Below are 11,375 nucleotides of genomic sequence, written 5' to 3'. Positions count from 1 at the left end.
GATGTCATTGCAGAAAATCCGCAGCATAATACAGTAGCAGCAGAGTGGATGAGATTTAAACAAATCTCATCCACACACTGTGTAAATGATAAGCGGAAAAAAACGCTCAGAAATTGACCTGGTTTTTAATCCACAGCATGTCAACTGTATTTGCGTAATCGCAGCTTTTTTTGTTTTGGATTGTTTTGTGGGTAAAACAAATAGCAGATGTTGGGATTTTTGCGGCGATTCCACTGCAAAACTCGCAACTCAGGAAAAATAAATTATTATACTTACCCAGAATTCTGTGCTTCTTCATCTAGGCTGGCCTCCTCACAGGCTGCAGTGGTCACACATGGGATGAAATGTCATCCTAGGGCTGCAGAACCGCAGGACATCAGATGGACGCGTCGCCATAGCAAGAATATACTTTTTTCTTTTCATTGCAGGATTTCTGCAGTGGACATTCCGGCCGAAAAACGACACCACAATTTGGTGCGGTTTTTCAGCTGGAATTCCCTGCGGCGATCAGGGTGGATACGCTGTTTGCTTTTACGCAGCGTATCCGCCCTGTGTGAACATAGCCTTAAGCTTCTGTTGCTGCTCATATCACTTTAATGTTTTATAACGCTGATAAACCTATAAAGTATTTATCTCTGCATAACATGTTTTTGAGGTTGTCCCATAAATAACAGAACAGCACTGATCATGGTATATATTCACAAGTGTATTTCTTTAGGCTGAAATCACACATGCGGTTTTTGCGGCAGTTTTTGACACCGTTTTTTTTTTTTAGATAAACACAGGAGTGGATACAAAATAGAGGAGAAGAATCAGTCTTTCCCTCATAATTATTATTTATTTTTTATTCACTCCTGCGTTTGGCTGAAATATTCCGGCGTATTTTTGAGGGATATCAGAATAATACATACATTTTAACTATAGTGCTCGAATAATTTATTCTATATTTTGTAGACGCTCTCCCCTCCTCTTGTCATATCACTTGACTGAATCAGCTTAATTAGGGAATTGATAGGGATTTAGCTGGATTAGTATTCCTTTCTAATAGATGATTAAATCTGGAGATTCTTTACACCCTCCCTGCCTTTCTTAAATAGATGTTAATGTAAACAAAATTAAAGGATTGAAATATCTGAAGATTTTCCTAGACCTGCAACGCGAAAAAATGTATTAAGGTGTGGGCCCTCTCGCCAAAATCCTGCGTCAGTAATCTGATAATTTCACAACACTTGTGCTGGGTGAAGCGTATAATTGATTTTGGACAATTATCCAACTGAAACGGATACTGCACAAGAGAACATAAGCAAACCATTTATTCCCAATTATTTGTTTACATAGCACAGACGTATTCTGCCGCCAGTGACTGGACAGTTATATACTGGGCCATCAGAGACTATTAAATTATATACTGGGTCACCATAGACTAGATAGTTATATACTAGGACACCAGTAACTGGACAGATATATACTGGGTCCCCATAGACTAGTTAGTTCTATACTTGGACACGAGTGACTGGACAGTTATACAGGGTGGGCCATTTATATGGATACACCTAAATAAAATGGGAATGGTTGGTGATATTAACTTCCTGTTTGTGGCACATTAGTATATGGGAGGGGGGAAACTTTTCAAGCTGGGTGTTGACCATGGCGGCCATTTTGAAGTCGGCCATTTTGTATCCAACTTTAGTTTTTTCAATGGGAAGAGGGTCATGTGACACATCAAACTTATCGAGAATTTCACAAGAAAAACAATGGTGTGCTTGGTTTTAATATCCACATACCATTGACTTGTCCTTGGAGCCTCTCTGGAACAGGAGTGCACCAGCACCGACAGAGAATGCGTCCACCTCCAACGAGAACTGTAGAGAGACATCCGGATGATGGAGGATAGAGGCTGGCGTGAAGGCACTCTTCAGGCTATTGAATACGGACTGTGCCTTGGGAGTCCACACCTTGGCGTTCATACCCTTCTTAGTAGGGTTAGAGATGGGAGAAGTCAGTGAGGAGAAGTTCGGAATAAACTGCCTGTAAAAATTAGCAAATCCCAAAAAGCGCTGTATGGCCCTCAAGCCTTAAGGCTGTGGCCACTCCAGGACAGACTTTACCTTTTCAGGGTCCATCTCGAGACCACGATTCGAGACGATGTAGCCCAGGAAGGGTAGAGCATCCTTGTCAAATACGTACTTCTCCAACTTGGCGTACAGACGATTCTCCCTTAACCGTAACACAACCTGACGGACATGTCTCTGGTGCGTCATAGGATCTGGGGAGAAAATCAAGATGTCATCAAGGTAGACTACAACACAAACATAGCGGAGGTCACGGAAAATGTAATTCACAAACTCCTCGAAGACCGCGGGGTCATTACACAGGCCGAAGGGCATTACTAGATACTCATAGTGTCCATCACGGGTTTTAAATACAGTCTTCCATTCATCACCCTAGCGAATCCGGACTAGGTTGTAAGCCCCACGCAGGTCTAGTTTAGAAAAAAAATTTGCACTACGTATACGATCAAACTGTTCGGAGATCAGTGGCAACGGATATTTATTTTTCACCTTGATCTGGTTGAGACCACGGTAGTCGATGCAAGGACGAAGAGAGCCATCTTTCTTCTTAACTTACACTGGTCCGTTATTACCGACTTCTTATGAGGATCGACATCGGGAGACAGCAGGGGTTGCTGCAAAATAGGAACCAGACTAGGAAGGGCTCTCTCCCGTTGAACCTCTTGGAGGCATTCATGGATCCGTATATCAATCCGGGCAGACAGAAGGATGAGGTCATCCAGGGTAGACAGCAGATCCCGGGCGGCAAGTTCGTCTTTAATTCTGGAAGATAGTCCATGCCAGAATGCAGCAACCAGAGCCTCATTGTTCCATAAGAGCTCTCCCGCCAGGGTGCGGAAGTGGATGGCATACTCACTCACGGTGGTCTCTCCTTAGCGTAGGTTACTCAAAGAGGCCGCTGCTGATGAGACCCATCCAGGCTCCTCAAGCACCATGCGAAAAGTCCGGAGGAAGGCAGGGAAGTCACGGGTCTCTGGTCCTTGTCTCTCCCAGATAGGGTTTGCCCATGCAAGAGCCTTTCCGGTGAGGAGAGAAATGATGAAAGCGACCCTGGCACCATCAGACGAAAAAGTCCTAGTATACAGGCTGAAATGGATCCGGCATTGATTAAGAAAACCACGACAGGTACTTGCTTCTCCATCATAGCGGTCAGGAAGTGGCAAAGAAACACATGGGTAAATACTGCCAAGAGGTGTAGACTTGGGATCCACATTGCCAGGAGGTGTAGTAGGAGGAACAGCAGCTTGTACCTCCTGCCGACATGCAAGAATGTTCAACGCCTGTAGGAGTTGGTCCTGTCGAGACCGGAGGTCCAGCATATCCGCTCGCATCTCCTGTGACGTCGTCATAGTCTTGAATCGACCAGCGGGGTCCATGGCCTGAGCGTACTGTCACAAAGGGTCTGTGGACCCACTGGGCCGTACCGCCTTGGCGGTAAGGCAGCTGGCCAACAGGGAGCAGGTGACTGTCTATAGTTCTATAGGTACCTGACAATTATATATTGGGTTACCATACACTTGATAGTTCTATACTAGGACACCACTGACTGGACAATTATATACTTGGTTACCATAGACTTGATAGTTATATACTAGGACACCAGTAACTGGATAGTTATATACTAGGACACCAGTGACGGGACAATTATATATTGGGTTACCATAGACTTGATAGTTCTTTACTAGGACACCACTGACTATATAATTATATACTGGGTTACCATAGACTGGATAGTTCTATACTATGACATCAGTGACTGGATAGTTCTATACTAGGACATCACTGACCGGATAGTTATATACTAGGACACCAGTGACTTGACAGCTATATACTAGGTTACCATAGACTGGATAGTTATATACTGGGACACCAGTGACTGGACAGTTATATACTAGGAAACCAGTGACTGGACAGTTATATACTAGGTTACCATAGACTGGATAGTTATATACTAGGACACCAGTGACTGGATAGTTATATACTAGGACACCAGTGACTGGACAGTTATATACTAGGTTACCATAGACTTGATAGTTATATACTAGGACACCAGTAACTGGATAGTTATATACTAGGACACCAGTGACGGGACAATTATATATTGGGTTACCATAGACTTGATAGTTCTTTACTAGGACACCACTGACTATATAATTATATACTGGGTTACCAAAGACTGGATAGTTCTATACTATGACATCAGTGACTGGATAGTTCTATACTAGGACATCACTGACCGGATAGTTATATACTAGGACACCAGTGACTTGACAGCTATATACTAGGTTACCATAGACTGGATAGTTATATACTGGGACACCAGTGACTGGACAGTTATATACTAGGAAACCAGTGACTGGACAGTTATATACTAGGTTACCATAGACTGGATAGTTATATACTAGGACACCAGTGACTGGATAGTTATATACTAGGACACCAGTGACTGGACAGTTATATACTAGGTTACCATAGACTGGATAGTTATATACTAGGACATCACTGACCGGATAGTTATATACTAGGACACCAGTGACTGGACAGTTATATACTAGGAAATCAGTGACTGGACAGTTATATACTAGGTTACCATAGACTGGATAGTTATATACTAGGACACCAGTGACTGGACAGTTATATACTAGGTTACCATAGACTCGATAGTTATATACTAGGACACCAGTGACTGGACAGTTATATACTGTGTTACTATAGACTGAATAGTTATATACTAGAACACCTGTTAACTGCCATATCATAGGTTAATTTTTACTGTAAACAAAGTAATGATAATATTGTCAGGGGCCCCCCAGGCTATTGCCTGGGGGACACATGGTCGCACGGCCCCCCATAAGTTGTTAATAAAATATGTTTTTTTGCTTGGTATGTTTTTCTCTCCCCCTTTCCCTCTTTTCTCCATTTGTTATTTTATATTAGAATGGTACTTACCATCGTGGTGTCCCCCGGGTAAGCTGTGCTGGTGGCACGAGCCGGTTTCCAGATGTTTCTGTCTCTGGGCAGTTTGGAGTTGGTCCCAGCTGATTGGACCTAGGTCAGCTGTGCAATTGCATGAGCAGGTTCTGGCAGATTCTATCTCCAGGCAGTTTTGTGGAAGGCCAGCTGATTGGTCATTGATAAAATCCTAAAGGCGGGAAAATTGGACATAAAAGGAGCAGTTCATCGTGGTCAAGCAGCCAGTTTTTGAAGATTGGACCGTCGCCATGGATGTCCTGCTGATGGAGCTGATCAGAAGAGCGGAGTCGGAAGGAGGAGAAAACTGGCTGAGGCAATGCCTAGCAGCAGCGCCGTCGAGGGAAGTCGAGGGAAGAAGCGAACTTGCTGGGCTGGAAGACGACATAGAGGAAGCAGTGTCTCCTGCTGGGTCGTCGCTCGAGGTGCCGTCATCAGCTGCAGCCAAGAGGATGAAGTCTGCAGCAGAGTCATCACTGAGGGTGGAGCGCAGTTCCGGACGTTCGCTCCAGGTGCCGGAGCTTGAGAGGAGGCGGCCGACCGTGTCATCAAAGAAGGTGGCGCACAGTGCCGGAAGTGCGCAGCAAGTGCCGGCGCAATTGGCTAACCCGCTGGCCAGAAGTTTAGTCAGAGAACGGGAGACAACAGGTTGGTCGGGTACCCCCTCCTGCTCCAAGGGTGGTGTGGAGGACACAGCGGAAGCGCCGGCCTCACTGGTTTTAGAGGCGGCGCAGGACTTTTCTTCAGAGCTGCAACCGAGGAAGAGGAGCCGGAAGACTAGGGTGGCTTATTCCCCACCCCCGCCAGTATCAAGGAGAAGAAGAGGTCCCAGGAGTCAACTTTCCTGTCAGCAAGTTTCCCCAGGATCTACAGGCACGCAGCAGGAGGTAGCAGAAGTGGTGCACGACCCAGGACAGGTGGAACAGAGTGGTGAGATGCCAGCTACCCCTTATCTGTCCCACCCCATCCCCCCTCCCCTCAATTCTAATGTAATGTTTGATATTTTAAAATTATTAGCTGATTTGGTCAGTAAGTCGGCTGTTCCTGCTAGTTCCCCCGCTGATGTATGGAAGCATAGTAGTCAGCATTTACAGAATGCTGGTTTTAGTAATATTCCTGTTTTAGAGAAAGGAATTGGTGTTTCGGAAACTTGCTGTAAGGAAGTGATGTCTTGCGATATTTCGCCATTAGGTTTTCATTTACAGCCAGCAATTAAGGAGCGTATTTGGAGGAACGAGTTTATAGATCTATTTTCTTTATTACCATCTGCGAAGGAGACTCTTGTCAAGCAGGATGGTAAGTCTGATAAAGATGAGGATAAAAAACGTTCTCCTCCTAAGTCTTTCTTTAACTGGCTACAGGCGTTCTGTATCTATGCTTCAGTTTTAGGGGAAAAGTCTTTCATTAATTCTAGTAATTTATTTCAGCATGTAGACATTATTCTTGAGGCTTACCGCCAGTTTGGTGGTTTAGCATGGTACAATTATGATGAAATGTTTCGCCAGAAGATGGCAGTGTACCCTTCATTAAAATGGGGCACTAAGGATGTTGGTTTGTGGCTTAGTTTAATGCTTCCACAAAGGTCAGTGCCCAAGCAGCAGCCTAGTTCTCAGAATACGTTGAGGAAAGGAGTTTGCTTTGCTTATAATGAAGCTCAGTGTAAATGGTTGAACAATTGTCGGTATAAACATGAATGTTCCTTTTGTGGGGTTCGCACCCAATGTGTCGCTGTTTTAAAAGAGCAAACCAGTCTCAACCCCCTAGTTCCAAAGAACAGTTATCAAAAGCATGGATGCCAGTGAAATTAATAAGAATGGCGCCTTGGCTAGAAATGTTCCCAGACAGGGAGAAAGCTAATTTAATTTTTAACGGTTTTAAGTTTGGTTTTGATATCCCTTCTTTCAAAGGATCTGGTTGTTGCTGGGTGGATAATTTGAAATCCATCCAGCAGCATAAGGATATTGTGCATCAGAAAATCCTGAAAGAGCTTGAAACTGGCAGGATCGCTGGTCCTTTTATACATCCGCCGTTTACAAACTTTAGACTTTCACCTTTAGGAATTGTCCCTAAGAAGGAATTGAATTCATTCCGTTTAATACATCACCTTTCTTACCCGTTTAAGGCTTCATTAAACGATGATGCTGACAAGTCTAAAGCGACAGTACACTATGCTTCGTTTGATCAGGCTGTCTCTTTATTGAGACAGTTTGGTCAAAATGCTTTTTTAGCAAAAGCTGATATCAAATCAGCTTTCCGTTTACTACCAGTTAACCCTGCAGGTTTCAACTCTCTAGGTTTTCAATTTGAAGGTGATTATTTTTATGACAAATGTTTACCAATGGGTTTTTCTTTATCTTGTTTCTATTTTGAGGCATTTTCATCCTTTTTTACATTGGGTAGTGCAGAAGCAAATTCCGGATGGAGGTGTTCTGCACTATCTTGATGATTTTTTGTTTATAGGTGATGCTAGTTCTGAGTTATGTTATTCCTTATTGTTAAAATTTGTCGAGTTTATGAAATTTTTTGGTGTTCCGTTAGCTGAAGAGAAGACTGTGTTTCCATGTAGGTCATTAGAATTTTTAGGTATTAGAATAGATTCTGAGAGAATGGAATTTAGTTTACCAGAGGAAAAATTGTTAAAGTTAAGGGTTTCTTTAGTCAGTATGTTAGCTAAGAAGAAATGTTCATTACGTGATATGCAGTCACTGTTAGGGTTGTTGAGCTTTGCCTCTAGAGTTATTCCTATGGGAAGAGTTTTTTCAAAGCGGCTGTATTTTTCAATAAGGGGTCTTAAGTCACCTAGGTCCCATATTAGGTTAACGGTTCAGCTAAAAGAAGATTTAGCTGTATGGCTAGAATTTTTATCTAAATTTAATGGACGCAGTTGCTGGCAGTTTAATTTTGAGGATTCTGACTCTTTGTCTTTATTTACGGATGCAGCCGGTAGTATGGGCTACGGGGCATTCTTTAATGGTCAATGGTCGGCTGAGTTATGGCCCAGTGCTTGGCGTGTAAGCAAAGTTACTTCAAATATTGTCTTATTGGAATTATTTCCGGTTTTGGTAGCCATAGTTGTATGGGGTCATTATTTTAAGAATAGGAGAATTTTGTTGTTTACGGATAACAAAGGTGTGGTCTTTGCAATTAACACATTATCTTCAAAATGTGAATTAGTAGTTAAGATATTAAGACATTTAACTTTATGTTGTCTGAAGTTGAACATCTGGTTGAAAGCTAGCTATATAGAAGGAAAAAAGAATGATATAGCAGATTCATTATCTCGTTGTCAGTGGCGGAGGTTCAGAACGATGGCACCAGAAGCGGAGCTTTGTGGAATTCCGTGTCCTCCTCATTTATGGAATCTGATTTGGGACTAATCTATGTTAATATTCAGAGATCCTTGGCTCCAAGAACATGGGCTGATTATTCAGCTGCTTGGAAGGAGTGGGTTAATTTCTGTGTTAATGAGAACTGTAATTTCTTTCATAATGAGGTAGGTCTAGTTTTAAAATTTGTATGTAGCCTGATTAGTAGGAGGCTGTCATTTGCCTCCATTTCTAAGTCTCTGGCAGGCATCTCTTTCTTTCTTAAATTAAACAGTTGTCCGGCTATTTCTTCGCTCTTCCCAGTTAAGCAGCTTTTGAAAGGTTACCATAGGTCAGCTCCGGTTGTGGAAAGACGAAGGCCTATTTCATTAGATTTGTTGTTAAAATTATTCAATGTGTTACATTTAGTTTGTTTTAGTAATTTTGAAGTGTGTTTGTTTAGAACAGCATTTGTGTTAATGTTCTTTGCAGCCTTGAGAATAAGCGAACTGGTGGCAGAGAGTAAAGTTTCAGTCCCGGGCCTTTCATTTCAGGATGTTAGTTGCAAAATTGACCATGTTTTGTTATTGTTAAAAAAATCTAAGACAGATCAATTAGGAAAAGGTCGTTTGGTTAGAATTAATCAGTTTTCGGGTTCTGTTCTTTGCCCAGTTTCTAATGTTAAACATTGGTTGTCAATCAGGCCGAGTCTTGGGGTTGCTTTCCTGATTCATCAGAATGGGGATCAGCTGTCCAGATTTCAGTTTAACTCTGTTTTGAAGAAATGTTTGAAGTCCCTGAAGTTGGAGCATTTAAAAATATCCTCCCATTCGTTTAGAATAGGTGCAGCTACGGAAGCTGCACAGTTAGGAATTGATGAAGGGATTATAAAAAGAATTGGAAGGTGGGAGTCTAATAGATTTAAACTTTATGTTCGACCAGACTTGTTAGTAGTGTAATTATATATCCACAGGTAAGCGTTTGGTTGTTTGGATCCTTGGCCACTCTTTTATATTTTGGGCACAGAAGAGAGCCGCGAGAAGGTCCTATACAGAAAATTTGTCTATGGATCCGCTAGTTTTTTCAGTTTTTTGGCATGGGGTAAGGGGTTTGCAATGGAAGAACGTGTTTTCTTTAGTTAAATCACTGAGTTCTTATTGGCCGGATCCGAATTTAATTGTCATCCATGCTGGAGGCAATGACCTAGGTAAAGAAAAGACTTTGGACTTACTTTGGGAAATGAGAAGGGATATAGCCTTGATAAAATGTCTTTTCCCTGACGCTACTATTTCCTTTTCAGAGATTATTCCAAGACTGCTATGGTCCTCTGGAAATTATAAGTTTTTGAATCGAATCCGTAAAAGGATTAATAGAGCCATGTCTAAATACATGTCGGTCCTCGGTGGTCTTTCTTATAGACACAGTGACCTTGAAGACCTCACAGACGGGCTGTTCAGAAATGATTGTATACATCTTTCTGATGTGGGTATCGACATTTTCAATTTGGGCCTGCAGAATTTAATTGAAGAATGGCTGCGGTGTTTTGGGGGGGCCATGTCTTGGTAATGTCATGGCTTGTGGGGTTTGTCACCCAGCTAATGCTGGGCGGACTTGGTTTTTATTGGTCAAAATATTTATATTTTATTATTTATTCGATTATTTATGGTTATTCTCTTCGAATTATTTTATCTTAGGTTACCCTTAATAAACACCGTGGCCATTTTTATCCAAAGAAACTGTTGTCATGTTTTATTTCATTTTGATTGAGTATTGTGGGGTTTGTGCTACCATGTCAGGGGCCCCCCAGGCTATTGCCTGGGGGACACATGGTCGCACGGCCCCCCATAAGTTGTTAATAAAATATGTTTTTTTGCTTGGTATGTTTTTCTCTCCCCCTTTCCCTCTTTTCTCCATTTGTTATTTTATATTAGAATGGTACTTACCATCGTGGTGTCCCCCGGGTAAGCTGTGCTGGTGGCACGAGCCGGTTTCCAGATGTTTCTGTCTCTGGGCAGTTTGGAGTTGGTCCCAGCTGATTGGACCTAGGTCAGCTGTGCAATTGCATGAGCAGGTTCTGGCAGATTCTATCTCCAGGCAGTTTTGTGGAAGGCCAGCTGATTGGTCATTGATAAAATCCTAAAGGCGGGAAAATTGGACATAAAAGGAGCAGTTCATCGTGGTCAAGCAGCCAGTTTTTGAAGATTGGACCGTCGCCCACCCTCCCGCCCTATTGTTCTTAAATTCCTTCACGTCACGTTGTTTGTTAGAGGGGTTTGTCACCCAGCTAATGCTGGGCGGACTTGGTTTTTATTGGTCAAAATATTTATATTTTATTATTTATTCGATTATTTATGGTTATTCTCTTCGAATTATTTTATCTTAGGTTACCCTTAATAAACACCGTGGCCATTTTTATCCAAAGAAACTGTTGTCATGTTTTATTTCATTTTGATTGAGTATTGTGGGGTTTGTGCTACCATGTATACTGGTCAACCAGAGATTGAGCATTGTACCACATATTGGGTCCCAAAGAAATGTGAATTCTATTAAACTATACTACCCCAGTCTAGCTACACTGTAGTGTACAGGCCATTATACAAGAACCTTACAATGGCACACTGACCATATCGAAATATATACTGGTTTGTACATTGGTCATTAGACTCCCAACTAAACTATAATTATCCAGTCTATATACTTGGAACCTTTCATTAGTTTCAACTAGAGTTTTTCTTTAAAAAGTTGTCTGATTTAGACAAACCCTTAAAATTTTTTCTATTAAGTCATGTTGAGGTAATAAATAGGGTGCCAGATCATTATTCCACCTCTTCTAGTCAGAGCTGAGAGCAGACTCTTCCATGGCTCACTGCTCTGCAGGACCGCCATCTTCTATTAAAATAAACGAACAAAACCATACTGGGCAACCCCTTTAAATATTGAAAGTTTTACCACTTTATATTGGTTCCCCATATTGTGCATTTATCAGCATAAAGGATAATTCTGAGTAGAAACATAGGCCTCACTTATT

General features: G+C 42.0%; 1 protein-coding gene across 1 annotated transcript; it reads left to right on the top strand.

The window, feature by feature from the left end:
* The first annotated feature begins 5,067 nt into the window (after positions 1-5,067).
* LOC142662156 (uncharacterized) lies at positions 5,068-10,748 on the top strand. The gene is made up of 2 exons (XM_075840161.1): positions 5,068-5,972; positions 9,321-10,748. Exons 1-2 carry the CDS (start codon positions 5,294-5,296, stop codon positions 9,911-9,913), a joined length of 1,272 nt encoding a protein of 423 aa, XP_075696276.1. The 5' UTR covers positions 5,068-5,293; the 3' UTR covers positions 9,914-10,748.
* The last annotated feature ends 627 nt before the right edge of the window (positions 10,749-11,375 follow it).

This window comes from Rhinoderma darwinii, chromosome 10 (assembly GCF_050947455.1).
Source record: "Rhinoderma darwinii isolate aRhiDar2 chromosome 10, aRhiDar2.hap1, whole genome shotgun sequence".
Lineage (NCBI taxonomy): Eukaryota > Metazoa > Chordata > Amphibia > Anura > Rhinodermatidae > Rhinoderma > Rhinoderma darwinii.
This window is presented reverse-complemented; position numbering and strand designations above follow the sequence as displayed.

Excerpts from the sequence above, each read along its gene's own strand:
- LOC142662156 (XM_075840161.1), top strand. The coding sequence starts at position 5,294 with ATGGATGTCCTGCTGATGGAGCTGATCAGAAGAGCGGAGTCGGAAGGA. Across the intron at positions 5,973-9,320 it reads AGGACAGGTGGAACAGAGTG|GTAAGCGTTTGGTTGTTTGG; the intron begins GTGAGATGCCAG and ends ATATATCCACAG.